The sequence below is a fragment of the Entamoeba dispar genome, genomic scaffold, assembly GCF_000209125.1.
Source record: "Entamoeba dispar SAW760 scf_1105229457567 genomic scaffold, whole genome shotgun sequence".
Classification (NCBI taxonomy): Eukaryota; Evosea; order Mastigamoebida; family Endamoebidae; genus Entamoeba; species Entamoeba dispar.
Window position 1 is genome coordinate 3,070 of NW_001852807.1, and position 17,006 is coordinate 20,075.

General features: G+C 23.2%; 6 protein-coding genes across 6 annotated transcripts in view, besides 22 other annotated features; 3 read left to right on the forward strand and 3 right to left on the reverse strand.

Moving 5' to 3' along the window:
- Positions 1-212: 212 nt before the first annotated feature.
- Positions 213-2,059, reverse strand: EDI_203270 (phenylalanyl-tRNA synthetase beta chain, putative; the record flags this gene model as incomplete). Its single annotated transcript, XM_001733555.1, has 3 exons — positions 213-1,685; positions 1,746-1,939; positions 2,002-2,059. 3 exons carry the CDS (start codon positions 2,057-2,059, stop codon positions 213-215), a joined length of 1,725 nt encoding a protein of 574 aa, XP_001733607.1.
- A 363-nt stretch (positions 2,060-2,422) lies between these two features.
- Positions 2,423-2,608: a microsatellite.
- Positions 2,609-2,876: 268 nt separating this feature from the next.
- Positions 2,877-3,065: a microsatellite.
- Positions 2,977-3,124: a microsatellite.
- Positions 3,125-3,201: a sequence feature (AT_rich).
- A 356-nt stretch (positions 3,202-3,557) lies between these two features.
- Positions 3,558-3,585: a sequence feature (AT_rich).
- A 131-nt stretch (positions 3,586-3,716) lies between these two features.
- Positions 3,717-3,739: a sequence feature (AT_rich).
- A 118-nt stretch (positions 3,740-3,857) lies between these two features.
- Positions 3,858-3,925: a sequence feature (AT_rich).
- Positions 3,926-4,052: 127 nt separating this feature from the next.
- Positions 4,053-7,620, forward strand: EDI_203280 (uncharacterized protein; the record flags this gene model as incomplete). Its single annotated transcript, XM_001733556.1, has 3 exons — positions 4,053-4,398; positions 4,455-7,421; positions 7,499-7,620. The coding sequence occupies 3 exons, from the start codon at positions 4,053-4,055 to the stop codon at positions 7,618-7,620; spliced, it is 3,435 nt and encodes a 1,144-aa protein (XP_001733608.1).
- Positions 4,536-4,563: a sequence feature (AT_rich).
- Positions 7,452-7,480: a sequence feature (AT_rich).
- A 63-nt stretch (positions 7,621-7,683) lies between the features above and the next one.
- Positions 7,684-7,728: a sequence feature (AT_rich).
- Positions 7,729-7,970: 242 nt separating this feature from the next.
- Positions 7,971-8,008: a sequence feature (AT_rich).
- A 27-nt stretch (positions 8,009-8,035) lies between these two features.
- Positions 8,036-8,106: a sequence feature (AT_rich).
- Positions 8,107-8,114: 8 nt separating this feature from the next.
- Positions 8,115-8,166: a microsatellite.
- Positions 8,167-8,169: 3 nt separating this feature from the next.
- EDI_203290 (ATP-dependent rRNA helicase RRP3, putative) lies at positions 8,170-9,468 on the forward strand (the record flags this gene model as incomplete). Its single annotated transcript, XM_001733557.1, has 1 exon — positions 8,170-9,468. The coding sequence occupies one exon, from the start codon at positions 8,170-8,172 to the stop codon at positions 9,466-9,468; it is 1,299 nt and encodes a 432-aa protein (XP_001733609.1).
- Positions 9,389-9,468: a microsatellite.
- Positions 9,459-9,498: a microsatellite.
- A 3-nt stretch (positions 9,499-9,501) lies between these two features.
- On the reverse strand, positions 9,502-9,879 carry EDI_203300 (uncharacterized protein; the record flags this gene model as incomplete). The annotated part of the gene is made up of 1 exon (XM_001733558.1): positions 9,502-9,879. One exon carries the CDS (start codon positions 9,877-9,879, stop codon positions 9,502-9,504), a length of 378 nt encoding a protein of 125 aa, XP_001733610.1.
- Positions 9,724-9,781: a sequence feature (AT_rich).
- Positions 9,880-9,886: 7 nt separating the features above from the next.
- Positions 9,887-9,954: a microsatellite.
- Positions 9,955-10,087: 133 nt separating this feature from the next.
- Positions 10,088-10,452: a repeat region.
- A 165-nt stretch (positions 10,453-10,617) lies between these two features.
- Positions 10,618-10,719: a sequence feature (AT_rich).
- Positions 10,720-10,729: 10 nt separating this feature from the next.
- Positions 10,730-15,314: a repeat region.
- A 90-nt stretch (positions 15,315-15,404) lies between these two features.
- Positions 15,405-15,956, reverse strand: EDI_203310 (60S ribosome subunit Biogenesis protein NIP7, putative; the record flags this gene model as incomplete). The annotated part of the gene is made up of 1 exon (XM_001733559.1): positions 15,405-15,956. The coding sequence occupies one exon, from the start codon at positions 15,954-15,956 to the stop codon at positions 15,405-15,407; it is 552 nt and encodes a 183-aa protein (XP_001733611.1).
- Positions 15,956-15,995: a microsatellite.
- Positions 15,996-16,001: 6 nt separating this feature from the next.
- Positions 16,002-16,121: a microsatellite.
- A 721-nt stretch (positions 16,122-16,842) lies between these two features.
- EDI_203330 (uncharacterized protein) overlaps positions 16,843-17,006 on the forward strand; it is a gene marked incomplete at both ends in the record, with an annotated part of 534 nt that continues 370 nt past the window's right edge. The window contains one exon of the mRNA XM_001733168.1: positions 16,843-17,006. This exon is cut by the window's right edge and continues 370 nt beyond it. Coding sequence (XP_001733220.1) covers positions 16,843-17,006 — 164 coding nt within the window.

Genomic DNA, 17,006 nt, shown 5'->3' on the forward strand with positions numbered 1-17,006 from the left:
TTAACTCAAATTAATTAGAAAGACTTTACAATATAATGATAAAAATTATCAATACGAGTAGAGTTGATATTTACTTTGAAGACTTTTAAAAATAAAAGAATAATACTTTAGTTGAGATATTATCAGATGTATGAATTGAAATAATAAAGAAGAATTTTACGAATAAAAGATTAAAAAGAAACAAATACAATTTAAGGAAGTTTATTTTTAAATTAAAGTCCATTAGGGAAATCAAGATAAAGTTCCAATGCAACAACAGGGTTATCAACTTCAAAGTTTTTAAGTACTTCAGGATGTAATACACCAAACATACCATATTTAACTCCATTAATCATGATATCAGCTCTTCTTCCTTCCATGTAAGCAGGGTCATTACCAGGGACAATGTCATAATGTGGTCCACCTTCTTTTCTTGGGTTTTTATATCCAATACCATAACAGAACATAATTTTATCTAATAACCCATGAATTTCTTCCATTAATCCAGTTGGAGAACAGACTAGAGCACATACTTGTTGTCTATTAACTGCTCCTGTTAAACTACCTTCTTTTAATGAGACAGTATCACCAACTTCAAACATTCTAATTGGCATTGGATATGCTTTATTATAATATAAACATTTCATCATTCCTGATAATAAACTTTTTCTTGCTGTTTGGAATTCAAGTGTTTTTGAATCTTTTAATTTAATTAATCCTTCTTCTGGTCTTCTTAAATTTGTAGCTGCATCAGCTATTGACATTAATACAAAAGTAATAACTTCAGTATATCCTGCATATGCAATTTCATCAGCTAATAAATCCTTTAATTTATTTTGTAATAATTCTTTACCACATGTTCTACTAATAGTATTTGAAGCATGAAGATTATTAAATCCATATGAAATAGCAAGATCTTCCATAATATCACATGGATGCATTACGTCTGTTCTCATTGGTGGAATAATAGCTTCTCCATTAGAATATTGAATTCCCATTTTATGTAATAATTCTGTAATTTCTTCATCTTTTAATTCTAATCCTAATGACTGATTTAAATAATTCTTTGTTACTTTCATATGTTGTTCTTCTAATGTTGGTGTATAAATTGATTTTTTATCGTCAAATTCATTCATTGGTCCTCCAACAATTTCTACTGTTTCTATTTCAAATGGAGTTGAAGTATAAAGAGAAAAGCATGTAACAATAGTTTGAAGTGCCATCATAACTTTAGTTTTATCCATTCCAGTAATATCAATAAATACGTCATGTGTATTTAATGTAATTTTAGAATGATTTCCATTAATTAAAGGTGGAAGTGAAAGAATTACATTTTTACTATCTAAAAAGACTGGATAAACTTCTTTTCCTTGTAACAATGGAACATACTCTTTTAATTTAAGATCATTTGAAAAATGTTCAATAACTTCATTTCCTGTCATTTCATGATCACATTTTAATGGTTCAAATTTAATTTCTTCTGGTTTCATTGCAACATATCTAAATGGTGGAACTATTGTTGATAAATCATGTGTTCCTATTGCAACTAAACTTCTCTTCTTTCCTATTGTAAGATGTAATTTATCTTGAAAATCAATAAAACTCTTATAACTTTCTTCTGTAAATGTAATTCCTCTTAATACTGCACCCATACAAATTGGTCTAACTTTTTCTACATCTTTACCAACATGAATTTGAATTCCACTCTATTGATTATTAGTTTCTTAATTCTATTTTTCTTTTGTTTTATGTAATATTTATCAAACTGATTTCACTGTATATTTTGGAAATTCTTTCATTTTTAAAAATGTTTTTAAACAAATGGCAATTCCTTCTACACATAATAAATCATATCTATTTGCTCCAACTTCAATTTTATATATTGTTTTCCCATCTTCTTCAACAACATCATCAAGTTCAATTCCATATTGGAAACATACTTCGTCGAATTCTTTTTCAGCTATTCTGTTAATTATGTTATTTGTTATATCAAAAAAATTAAAGTATTTGTTATTAACAAACTAAATTCTTTTCCAATTAATTTGAAAAGATATTTGCTATCACAACTGATTGTTGGCATTTGATGATTAATGTATTTAAGTTCATTCTTATTTTTCTTTTTTCTCTCTTTTCCTTTTTTAAAAAAAATAGGGTTTTTTCTTTTTGTTTTTTTTAAATGAATTAAAATTCAATTGTGTGGATTGTAATAATCATAACGTGTTTTTTTTTAAACATTAATTCTTTAAAAAATGTTTTATATTCTTTTTTGTCTCCTTTTTTGATGTTCAGTGAAAAAACAAAGATATAATTTCTTTTCATATGTTTGTTATGAAATAAGATAGTTTCATTCTTTTATTGTTGATTTTAATTTTATATTATGCAATTATATAGAAAATCTAAGAAATAAAGTGAATGTAGGAAATGATATTTTATAATAATTAGTTTATTATTATTTGTTTTATTGTTAATTATTGAAATTAATTGGAATTCTTATCATTGTTAATGTGTATATTTTTATTATTCTTTATTATATTATTATTTCTTCTTTTGTATTTATTTTATTATTTCTATGTGAAATTATTTATAATGTTGTTATGATATTTCATTGAATATCTTTGTTATTATTATTGAAAATTGTATAATAATCTTTTGAATGTTTAAATTATTTAAAAGTATATTATCTCATCATTTTCTATCATTTGAATATTTTTGTTATTCTTAATAATCATTTTATGAGTGATTCTTTCTTGAACTAAAAGTAATTGGAATGATGATATAATTGTTAATATATATTTAACAATATCATACAATTAATTTAGTGATATTAACAAGTTATATAATTCTAATTGAATAAAATAAGTATAGTTGAAAGTATTAGAATGGAAATTAACAATACTAATAAATAATGAATTAGATAATACAAATAACAGAAACACAGATAACATTAAATAATGAACAAGATAAATTAATAATTAAAATAACTTCACTCACATGAATAACTAAACATAAAATAATAAATAAAAATAAAAGAAATAGAGATGAGAATGTAATAAATAATTAAAGAAAAGAAAACACTAATGAACAAAAGAATGATAAAAATAATAAAAGTTGAGAAGATGAAATAATGAATAATCTGAAATAATATTATTTTACTATTAATTATAAAATTAATTCTAAAAACTATTAAATTATTTCATTTTTATTATTTATTAATAATAATTTGAAGGGTATATTATAAATCTGGCAGGACCCTAAAAAAAACAAAATTAGATCTAAATGTTATAAACATAAGTATTTACAATTATGTCCTTGAAAAAAACAAAGCATCAGTTTTAATTAACAAAATTACTCCTACAGGTCATGGGAATTCTTAATTAAGAACTGTAGTAGTAATTGCTAGATAATATCATAATAGAGGGGTGGTAATAGGAAAAAAGAGGAATGGGAATATTAGCATTTGTTGTGTTGAAGGAAGAAATGGTTTATAAAACCAAATTTATGGATAAATTCTTCTTAAATCAAATTTTTGTTGATATCACACTAGTTACTTTTGGAGGTAGTTCTTAAAACGGGAATAGATAAATATAAATAATTACTTTAATAAAACGAATTAGGTTTTGATGAAATAAAACATATTCGTTTATTTATTTATACCAAAAGTAAAAACACAAATAAGATTTAAATAGATTTAATTATCTGTCTTGAAATACAGAAAAAGTATGCGTAAATTAAATGACAAAAAATTTATTTTTAAATAAAAGACTCAGAAAAATTTTGCCGAATATTCAAAAAGATCAACAAATAGAAATTTAAAAATTCTTTTGGGATGTTTGTTTATTGGAGTTTAATTACACTTGGAATTTGTTAAACTGAAGAACAATTTTAAAATTATTTTTAGAAATACTATATTTTTTATTAAAATTTCTTATTATTATGTAAATTTTATGGAAAATCTTCGAATTCCTTCTGACTACAAGAGAGGATTTACTATTTTGGACTGAGGAAATAAACAAATGACAAAAAAATTAGACATATATAATGAACTTTAATTGGATATAAACACAATTTTTATAATGGAATTACTCATAGCCTTTCTATTAATCTTGGTTATATCTGCACGCCCAAATAGACAGTCCAGTTTAGGAGATAAGTATATTAAATTGGGAACCACCTACAAATATAAAGAGGATACTCTAAATGGTTTTAATGAAGGTTCAAAGTTAGGTTATTCAATTAACATAAAACCAAATATTCATTCATTTGATTTTGATGAATCAATTGAAAGTGTTAAGTGTAAAGGAGATAATTTAGTTGTTTCAACAAATAATAGGTCTATTGAAACATGGAGTAAACAATCTCTTGTTACAGGGTCTAATGAAATGTGGAATTGTTCTTGTTCATTAAACCGAAAAATTAAGAGTATTAAACTGTTATATACAAAAGACAAGTTATACTATTATCTACTTAGAACAAAGAAAGTTTCTTTGAGGAATATTTTAACCAAGCAGAAATATTGTACAAACCAACAATAGATGACTCAATAAGTAGAAGAACTGAATATAATAATTTTAAAAATGTAATTTTCAAAGTAAAACCTTTTGTAGATACATCAAATATTAAAGTAACTGCAACTCTAACAAAAATACTTAAACCAATTAACAATTTAAATATAAAAGAAGATTTAAACCTACTAAAGAAATTACCATTTATTATTGACTCACCACTAAGAGATATAAATTTACTAGAAAGTGATGTATATTGTGTGTCATACAGTTTATTAAAAGGAAATAAAAGTATAATAAATCAAGTAATTTTAACGACTTATGAATTACAAAATTTTTATTTCCTACATTCAAATAAAATAATTAAAAGATATATCAGTAAAATGGAAAAGTATGTGCCTGGTAATATTTATACAACTTGTTTTAAAATCGATAATAATTATCAACAAGATAAAAGCTATTTAGTTACAATGAAAATGAAAGGATATTATGAAGTTGAAATTAATAACTTTTATGTAGAAAAACCAGAAAGTTCTATGTCAATGACACAAACTGAAGCAAAGTATGTAGATTATACACAAACAAAGAGAGTTACAGTTGAATGGGATTATTTAAATAAAACTAATCTGGTAGATCTTATTATTATGAAATTAAAAAGGTATAAATATGAAATTGATGAAACAAATAAAGACGATCACTATATAATAGAGTTTACTAAATTAAAAGAAGAGTTTGTTTCAGAAAAAACAATAGCTACAGAAGTAAATTGTACTCATTATTTTAAATTAATTAATCACTGCTTAAATAATTCAATACATGGTAATTTGTGTTTAATGAGAGCATCAAGTTTCTTTACCAATAAATTTAGTGATATTAGTGGTGAACTCGAAATTGAAACACCTATACTTGGCACATCATATAAAACAGGAGATAATATTATAGTTACCTGGAGCTGTAGAAATTATAGTGGTGATAAAGATTTATATATAAAGTTAATGAGACATAAGATAACTGCAACTTTTGTATACTCAGTTATAAAAGTTAAAGCAAATGATACAGGAATAAAAATCAAAGTACCAAAATTAGAAGATGGTACAAATTATTTTATTCAAATGGAAAGTGTAGATAATAAAATAAAGAAATATGCATTCTCTGACTTTTTCTATATTAATCATGTAAAAATAATAGACTTTTATAAAGGTGGTATTGAATACGATACTCTTAATAAACAGTTATTTATCAAATTTAAAACAATAAGTCATACTAAATTGGAAAATGATTCATTTATTACTATTAAACAAGATTTTCCAATGTATATAACAAATGAACTTCCTTTAACTAATGTAAAGTATAGAATTAATTCTATGAATATATCGGATAAAATCACTCATTATGAATATTCTCTAATTATTAACCATTTTGACTCTCCTTCGATTTTCTATATATGTTTTTCTTATGATTGTAAAAATAATGATTCCATATGTCACTCTGAATATTCTCAAAAATTTAGAGTCTCAAGTGGTTGGATTACTTTTTGGAATGTTAATGAATATGGAATTATTGAAAAGAGAAAGTTAGATTTGGTTCAAATCAAATGTAAAGAATGTTTTAAAATTAATAAAATATCTACTGGTAGTACATTTTGTAAATGGTGCAAACATTTTTATAAGAAAAAAGTTCGTAGTAGTGTTAAAATACGATCAACCTGTGAGGGATGCTATCTTTATAATGACATTAAAGTTGGACCAATCCAAGTAGACATAGGGCCTACAGGTATCAAAAACGTTAATGCACATTTTGTTGGACATTTAGGATTAAATTTAAATGTAAAGAATTTCTTTAAAGGTAAACTAAAGTTGAAACGCCGTATCAAATTCTTAAAACTACCATTCTTTCGTATTCTACCTATTAATTTAGGTATTATCCCATTAAACTTTGGCGTGGATCTTGATTCTGGAATTGTATTCGATTTAAAGTTAACAGGTTCAATAGGGTATAAGTCAATAACTCAAATGGATATAGACTATGCTTTTGATCTTTCTTATCCACTTACAAAAACAAACATTAATACTTTAGTTAGTAATTATACACAAGTATTGAATAAAAAGAAAATTATATTTGACCCTCTTATTGATACAAACGCTGATGCAAAATTAACAATTACACCATTTATTGGAATTTCTCTTTCAACACCTCTGTTTAAAGGATATGCAAAACTTAAATTTCCTTTTGTTAATAAAATTAGTTATAACAATAAATCATTTCGAGGAACTAATGATTCTAGTATTGCACCAATTGTTAAGAACTTAGAAAATGACCATTATTTTGAATATACAACTAGTGTTAAAGGATTAGTTGATATTGGGTTTAAATTGGATTTGATACTGTACAAAAAGAAATATAGTACTTCAATTAAATTATTTGGCCCAATAAATTTATTAAAAGCCGGTTTCATTGATGTTGGTACATCACAAAAAATTATAGACCAACATATAACAACACCTTCTGATTATATAAAAGAGTATAAAAATAATACAAAAGAATGTATTGAACAAATAACAAAGGATATTATTAAACATGTTTATAATCATTATTCAAAACGAATAAAAACTGTTGACCTGTTTGTTCATTATCATGAACAAAAGAATATATCACAAATTAATCAATCTACTATTTTTAATATTAAAACTCCTATCATTTCTTGTAGTGAAATGATAATGACTCAATTAGGTACTGTGTTGAATGTTAATGATTTTAAGTGTATTCATCTTACATTATATTCAAAATATAAAAATGATTACAGTGATAGTGAAATAAATTATGAAGTTACTAATACAATGAAACAAATAACAAAATTTAACATTAATACAAATAAAAGTACGATTCATTCAAATAATTCTGATGTTAAACATTATTCATTTCATAAAATATGTTTTATAAGTTGATTATAGAAGTTAATTAACAAACCACTAAAATAAAATATTTCATTATAAAATATTGAATTAGAATCAATATAGATGATAACGTAACTTTAGTACACCATTATATCGTATTTAATTTATTTGATTGTATTGAATACAATCATAATTCAATAATTTTTATAACAAATACAATTTTTAATGTTTTAAGAAGTAAATAACAAAGTAACACAATCTGTGAATGAAATTATAAATAAAAAACATATTAACATTACTAAGTGGTGTAATTATAATATTAGATAAATATAAAACATTAACATATTAATTTACATTAATCATATTGAAATGAATATCTTATAGAACTAAATATTTATTGTTTTAAATGATACATAATAAGAATCACTATTATAACAACAATAATTCATTTTTATCATAATTAATATTGATTGTTATTAATCATTAAATAGAACTATTTCATTTAACATTGACTATTCATTGAAATATAAAATAATATAACACAATGATAAATAGATGATTATTTGTTGTTTATGTAAATAATGAAAGAATATTGAAAATTATAATAAATTTCACAAAAAATATAAATAATATGTCAACCCTTAATAACCCTTATTTTCCATTTATATTATACATTTTAAAGAAATTTTTAAAATTAAAATAAAAATTTTTAATTTATTTTCTAAATTTAAGAAACCCTAAAAAAAATACAAAAAATGAAAAATAAAAAAAAATGAAAAAGAAAAAGAGAAGAGATGGATGATACTGCTTCTAAACAAAAGACATTCAAAGATTTAGGATTGATTCCTGAAGTGTTGAAAGTAGTAGAGTATTTAGGATATAAGAAACCAACAAAAATTCAAGAAAATTCTATTCCAGTTGCATTACAAAAGAAAGATATTATTGGAATTGCACAAACAGGAAGTGGAAAAACAGCATCATTTCTACTTCCAATGATTCAACATTTATTAAATGTTAAAGAAAAGAATAGAGCATTTTATTGTATTATTATTGAACCAACAAGAGAATTAGCAGCACAAGTAGTTGAAGTATTAGATGAAATAGGAAAAGCACTTCCTGGATTAATGTCATGTTTATTAGTAGGAGGAATGGATGTAATGAAACAAAGTATTCAACTTGCAAAAAGACCACATGTAATTGTTGGAACACCAGGAAGAATAGTTTATCATATTAAAAATACAAAAGGAGTTGAAGAATCAATTCAAAAAGTTAAATTTTTAGTAATTGATGAAGCTGATAAATTACTTGAGATGGATTTTGCAAATGAAATTGATTATTTAATTGAAAAATTACCAAGTCAAAGAACAACAATGTTGTTTTCAGCAACTATGTCAACAAAAGTTGAAAAATTACAACGAGCATCATTAACACATCCTGTTAAAATTAAAGAAGAAGAACAAAAATATCAAACAGTTGATACATTAAGACAAGAATATTGTTTTATTCCATTTAAATATAGAGATGGATATTTATTAAGTATATTAAAAGAAACAGAAGGAAAATCAATTATTATATTTACTATGAAATGTTCAGGATGTACAAAATTAGTAATGATGTTAAGACAATTAGGATATGCAGCAATTCCATTACATGGGAAAATGAGTCAACAAAAACGATTAATTGCATTAGAAAAATTTAAAAGTGGGAAAAGAGGGATTTTGGTTGCTACAGATGTTGCATCAAGAGGACTTGATATTCCAAATGTTGATATTGTTATTAATTATGATTGTCCACTTGAACCAAAAGATTATATTCATCGAGTTGGAAGAACTGCAAGAGCAGGAAAAAGTGGATATGCAATTACACTTGTAACACAATATTCAATTGAATTATATCAACGAATTGAAACAATGATTGAAAAGAAATTAAATGAATATAAAGTAAATGAAAAAGAAGCAATTGCATATTCACAAAAGGCAAATGATGCAATGAGAATTGTTAGTCAACAACTTAAAGAAGAAGCACAAAAGAAAAAAGAAAAACTTCAAAAAGGACAAAAAAAATTAAATGAAGAAGAAGATAATGATGAATAAATAAATTAATTAATTGATTGATTATTAATTTTATTATTGTAAAGAAAAAATACTAATTTCAAAACATAAAAATCCATTATTAATTGGATGAATAAATTGTAATGATGGAAATTTTCTATTTAATTGAATTAAATATTTTTGTAATTCAATCATTTTTCTATGATATTGATTTTTAAAACAACAATTTGTTAATCCACAACTTATACATGAAAAACTTTCTTCAATAATTGTTTTCCATGTAATAGTTTCTGCTTCAATAAAATATTGATTTATTTGATTTATAATTATTTCAAATTCATTATTTTCAATTAATCCAGCTAATTGTTGTGGTCTTGTTGTAAAGAATCTTGGTGTAAGTCCTTTTGAATAATCTCTATCTATACTCACAATTTGATATTGTGGTGTTTGCATTAAATAAATTTTTTTTATTTTTATATATTTTATTATTTATATTTATTTATTATTATATAATAAATATTATTATTAAAAAGAAACTAAATTAAATAGAAAGAACAATAATTGTTCCAATATCATCTGATGCTACTACTTTCATATTATTATCAGTTTCAATAGCACTAATTGATATAACTATCTTCACTGAATTAACGACGACTGATTGTAGAAACACTTCCAAATATTCAACAATCAATTGATGATATTACTAAACATTATCATTATTATTTAGGTTGTATTAAAAATGAATTATTTAAAATAAAACCAGATGAAACTATTCAGAAGCTATTAAAAGAGGAGAAGGAATATTTGATAGAATTGATGAAATAGTTAGAAGAAGAAGAATAGAATAGAAAAAGGACAAGAAACAATAAATAAAACAATAGAAATAATTAAAAATAAAATGAACAAAATAATAGAAAAATGTAATTCAGATGAAGAAATACTAAGTAAAACAAAGGATGAAATAATAGATAAAATCATTTCAATTGAAGAAATGGTCATGAAGATTGGTTAAACCAGAAGAAGAAATTAATAAGAAGAAAGAAAAACCAATAAAACAATTTGGAGTTGTTTTTGTAGAAAGAAAAGAAGAAAAGAAAGTAACATAAAAATGTTTTCCAATAAGAAAGACTTATCAACAAGGTTTATTACTTATTGATTTGCTTGTTTAGTGTTTCAAACATTCAAAAAGTGAAAAATTAATTATTATAATTTTTATTTTTTACTAATATTATTTTTTTATAAATCAAAAAAATTTCAAATCATAAATTAAAGAAAAGAAAATAAAAATTATTTGGAAGTAATCAAAATTAATTAATTAAGTGATAATAGAATTGGTATCTATTATTCCTGGATCACTGGAGATTAGTCTTGTCAATGAGTCTTCGTCAAGTATTTCTACGAGTATATTCTATTATTGTAGAAGCAACCTTTCATAACATCCATCATATTCTTAATTACAAGGTTTTTAATATCTTTTATGATGTTAATTTCGATTTTTATTTCTTTAATTAATTTAATACTTTCTAGATTTATTAATTAATTTATTGAAATTACTACTGTATTTATTTTGATATCTTTTAATTTCTCTATTTTAATTATTATACTCTTTATTTCTTTATACTTATTTCTTTTATTCAAATATGCACCATTAATACTGTAATATGCTACATTATTCATAGCAAATAATAGATCATTTTTATCTTTTTATTTATTACATATATATGATATTTTATGATATTATCAATCATTTTTGATATATTTATTTGTTCAATATCATAGTGATGTCATTGTATTAGAACATTATTTCATATGTTGATTTCTTATATTGTTTATTTCATTTATATTTTCTTATTATCTAATATGATATACTAATATTGTCATGTTTCTCATTTTGTGATTTTTTATGACAAATACAAGATAATAGAATGTGTTTTACTATTGTTATCTTGTATTTACAAAGTGGATAATATTTTATTCATTTTTTAATATTTTATCTTTTCTATACATATTGAATATTACTCCATCTTGCATTTTAGTTAATTGGAGAAATGTATTTTTCTTTATGTTGATTGACTTCCATGCATTTATTGTAGTAGTTTTATCTACAAATTTTGACTCGAACCATCTTCTAAAATGTCAACTTGTTTGATTTCCATTTTTTGATGTATTTGTTGGTCATTATTTTATTTATTTTTAATACTACTTCTTTTTTATTTTCAATAAATTCATTTATTATTTTTCTATTTTCGTTTCTGGGATCTTATGACTTAGTGCTTTTTTAATTCTATTCCATATTCCTTTCTTAGAATACCATCTATCTATTATGTTATTTCTTATTTCACTCTTGTACATTAGTACATTACTGTTCTAATTATTTCATTAACATATTCGTCACTTAGGCTTATTAATCATTCACCCATTTCATTTATATTGACATATAGACGGTCTTTGGAGTTACAACAATGTATTTTGCCTTTCTTAAATATTTTCTTATCTCCAAATCCATTCTATCTATGTTACATTCCAATTTATTACTGATACTGAATATCTGAAGATGGGTATTACTTCATTATTAATTCTTGTATTATATCTTCTATTACTACTTTCATCAGTATTTATCTCTTCCATTTTCTTCATCATCTTTTCTTTGATGATTTTACAATTGAATGTATCATTAATTTCATCTGATTGTCATACACCTAAATATTTATACAAGTCCTCTCCTTCAATTATTGGGATGTTTTGTATTCCATTTGGTATTTTATTAATGTTCTTTAATACCATTCCTGATTTATTTTCATTCATTTCCATCCTTATTCCACTTATTATTTCTTTAATTTCATTGTGGATTGTTCCCATTTCTTCACTACTTTGTGTCATTATTCTCAAATCATCCATATACAATGTATGGTTTGTTTTTGGGAACTTCTCTTCTATGAAATGAGAAATTATATTCATTTGGATGATGAAGAGTAGAGGGGATAAGGAATCGCATTGTAAAATTCATCAATTTAATACATCCTAGATATTCATTATATTTATATCCTATGAATATCTTCCATCTGTTCATCATACTTTCTACAATGTCTATGATGACACCCTCTACATTAAAATATTTAAGTGATTCTATTACCCATTCATGATTTACTGAGTCATATGTTTTCTTAATATCATAATATGACTCTACATATTTTGTGTATTTCTCTTCTTTTTGCTGCTTTAATATATAACTATTAATTAATCCTTCTTTATCATCAAGAGATTGCAGTTTACATCCCAATTGATTTTTATTAATTTTTAATGATTCATTATTCATGTTAATTCTATTATGAATCTTCTCTTTCAATATTGAGGTAAATACTTTTATTATTACATTTATACAACTGATAGGACGATAATTAGTGACATCGTTCCTATCACCTCCTTTGTGGATTAATATAGTTCTTCCACTTACCATGTCTAGAGGGATGTTTTCATTGAAGTTTAACCATTCATTGAAGATATTAAGAATGGAATCTCTTGATGATGACATTCTCTTCCAATAATACCCATATATAATGTCAATGCCTGGTGATTTCCAATTACTTATTTTCATCATTCTTAAATTTAAATTATCTAATATGATGATGATATTATCATAATTTCTATATCTTTCATTCCACGAGGTGATTTGATTTATTTTCAAATGTTCTTTATTTAATATCACCTGTGTTTCATATAACGATTTCCAATATTCTAAAGTAATATCGTTATTTGGGTATATTTCATTTTGTGTTTCTTCTTTATTTTAATTTTGTTATTAGAATCAAACATGATTTTATTTGTATTGATTCTGACCCTTTCATTCTTATTAAATTTAATTCTTTCTTTAATCATCGTCATCATATATTTTAGGTACTTTATTCATTCTTGTGATTTAATTTTAATTTCATCTGCATCTTGTTCATTTAATCTCATGACGCATTTTATTCTGTACCATCTCCTTCCCTTGATTAGATCTTCTAATCTATTTATTTTCTTATGACTTCTTTTATTTCATCAAATTTATCTCATTTAAATTTATTTTAGAGATAATAATACATACACATTGAAATCATTTTCATATCTTCTTGTAGATTTTCTATTCTCCTGACCATACCCATTTATTATTTATTTCTCTAATTAATTTATCTGCTTCTTTCCTTTTCCAGTAGTAATTAATATTTACACATTTATCTATTTTCATTTCTTTAACTTGATTGATGATAGAGTTAAGATATTCATCATCAATATCAATAGAGTTATTTTTTATGATAATATTTTTTATTATTGGATTACACTCTACTTTCCTTTCTATGATGGAGTTCACTTTCATTTTAATATATCTTTTAGTTGTTTATTTTATTCTAGTGACTTTTTAATATTATTAATGTATTCTTTATCATTATTTACATTGATATTTATTATTTTTATTATATTTTCTATTTCTTAATTTTTTATTTAACAAATTATTTCAAATCAATATAACATATCAATTAAATTTATATTTGTTTGATTTATTGTGTTTTATTTTATTATTATTTTATTATCATTTTTTGTTTTTTGATATTCAGTGTTTTGCTCTTTTATTTCCAGAATTGTCTTTTTCATAGTTGTAGTTTTGTTCATTTGTATTGTCCCAGATGATGATGTTCTCAATATTTGTTTTGTATTTATCATTAATAATTGTTTTCTTCTTCTCAATTTCTGAGATAAAAAAAATAAACAATAAATTGATGATAATTTGATATTAATTGATTTTGTTCTTCATTTTCTCTTTGTGTATGGTCTAATTCTTCTTTTGTTTTTACTGCAATCTCATACTTTTCAATTCAACTTTTTTGATATTCAATGTTTTGTTTTTATTTATCTCTTATATTCTTCTTCAATATATCAACACTCTTCTCCACCTCATATTTATTTAACTTCTCATAATTAACTCAAAGAATGTTGGTAATTTCATCTTTATTTCATATTTCTGTGTTATTTCTATTTTATATTTAATTTATTTTTCATTGTAATGAATTATTTATTATTTTAATTTAGAGTTTTCTTTTCTTATTTCATTACATGTAGTTTGAATCTTATTTATTTATGTTTTCATCTTTTTCATTCTCTTATTTGTTTGTTTTTGTGTTTTTTGAATCATTTCATCTGAAATAGTTCATTCTTCTTCTTTCTTTTTTGTTTGAAGTTCTTTGATAGTTTCTTCTAATTCTTTAATTTTATTTTGAAGTGTGTTAATTTATTATTTGTTGCATTCTTCTTCCTTTTTCTCTTCTTTATCTTGTGTTTTCCCTTTATTTTCTTTTTAATTTATTATTCTTGCAGTTTTACATCTTCATTCCTTTCTTTGATTGGATTTTTGTTTTTGATTCATTCTTCGATTGTTTTAATATCTTCACTTTTCCAATCTTTTGTTTTATCTTTGATTTCTTCTTTGTTTTTCTATATTATTTTCTTCTTATTGAATATACTTCTTGGAGAATATTATACCATTTCTTTTCTTTATCTTCATACTTTTTAAGTATTTCTGAATATTCTCCTTTCTCCCATTTTCTTGTTATTCTTTTAATTTTCTTTTGTATTTCTTTTGTTGTCAACCATTTAGATTTCTTGTTTGTATAATGTTTATTATCATTATATTTACTTTCTTTCTTATTTGTTTTTATTTGTATTCTTCTTTTTCTATTCACTTTTCTCTTGTTATTTCTTTTACTATTATTATTATACATTTTATTGTTATTTCATTCATTCTTTTCTTTAGACTTAAATATGTCTTGTTTGATTTTCTTTACAAGACTCTATTACATTATTCAATAGCCATTGCAACAAAATATGATGCATATTCTGAATTGATAAAAGGATCTCAGGAGGATAATAAGAAATAATAAAAGAAAAATAAGAAGAAATATAAAAATGATTTCAATCAAAATAATCAAAATTCTTATTTTTATTCTTTAATTCTGGACCATCATTGTATCTTCTTCTCTTAAATATTCTCCTAAATCTCCTTGATTATAACAAACAATCCCTGTTGCACTTAGTCGAGAATATTCTACTGATGAACATGCTGTTGTTCCAAATCCAATTGCAATATCATTTTCATTAAACATAACACATCCAATATTTCTTGCCATGTTATCCGTTATTTTACTTATTCCATTTTTAACTAAATGATTTCCATATAAAAATGATGTTTCTGCTTCTGCTTTGACCCATATTTTGCATGAACAATATTGTGCTAGATATGGTAATGCTGTAATGTGAAGTTTAAATTTCCCTGTTTTAGTGAATTTCCCAAAACAAGTACCAAGTGTTAACAGATTATCTCTTCCAATTGTTGTTGCTTGTTCTGCAATACTTAATCTCACATAATAAACTCTATCTTTTTGTAGTCTAAAACAATATTCTTCATTTTCATTGTCTATTAAAAATCGAATGTTTCTTCCTATGTACTTAGCTAATTTCTCAAAAAATGATTTTGTTTCTTCATCAGTTAATGGTCTCATTCTTTTCTTTTTTTTTATTTCTTTTTTTTTTATTTTTTTAAAGGGTTTTAATTTCTATTTCTTCTTTCTTTTTACAATTTCTTTTTTTTAATTTGTTATTTATTCCACAAAATTATTTCTTTGCTTTTCTTCTTTCTTTTTGATTTTCTTGTTATTCTCTTCTTTATCACTTCTACTTATCTATTTCATTTCAATATTTACACTTAGTATTAGCTTTTAGTCGTATTCTTGCACTTATCAACAAACTTTTTCTATTGTAGTATTTATTTCAATATTATAAGTTATTTCAATTTATCTGTTTTATACAGTTAGTGTGCTTGCATTGTTATTTGCCATTCACTCTTTGTGTTTTTACGCTATTTTATTGTTAAATAAGAATTCAAGTGTTACTTATTGAAAAATGTAATGTTGTAGTTATGTTTAGATTGTTCATTACTTGGTTACTCAATGAATAAAGTTTTTAATGATTATTCCTATCAGAGCATGTGTTGGTTAAAGAAAATTAGAGTGAGTAAATAATCAAAACAAAGACTGGTATTTGGTCATAACACTTAATTTGATATTTTCTAAGATGAAAATATTAAATTGTTAGTTATTTTTAAAGTTGTTAATTAATGATTTTTAAACACAAAAAATTAGAAATTTGTTATTCAAGCAATTCATGAAAGAAATAATTGATAAAAAGAAGAATTTTATTCAAAGAATTGATGTTGAAAAATCGTTTTCTTCTATAAATAACCAAAAAATAACATGAACTAGAAAATCTAAATTCTCAAAGACTTACTTAAAAGTAAACTACAATAAAATAGAAAAAGAATAATAATAATAAACATAAAATTTCAAGAGGTATATAAAAACAACATAGTTTTTAACTAATATCATTACAATGTCTATTATTAAGAAGTCAACTAAATCTATTAGTGAATCAACTGATAAGAAGAGAAAATCAGTTTCTAATGAGATTAAAGAAAAAAGCTTTATTGGATGTGTAATAAGATGTGGTATTAGTTTAGAACTAGAAAGAAAAACAAAGAATGATGAAGAAGGCTT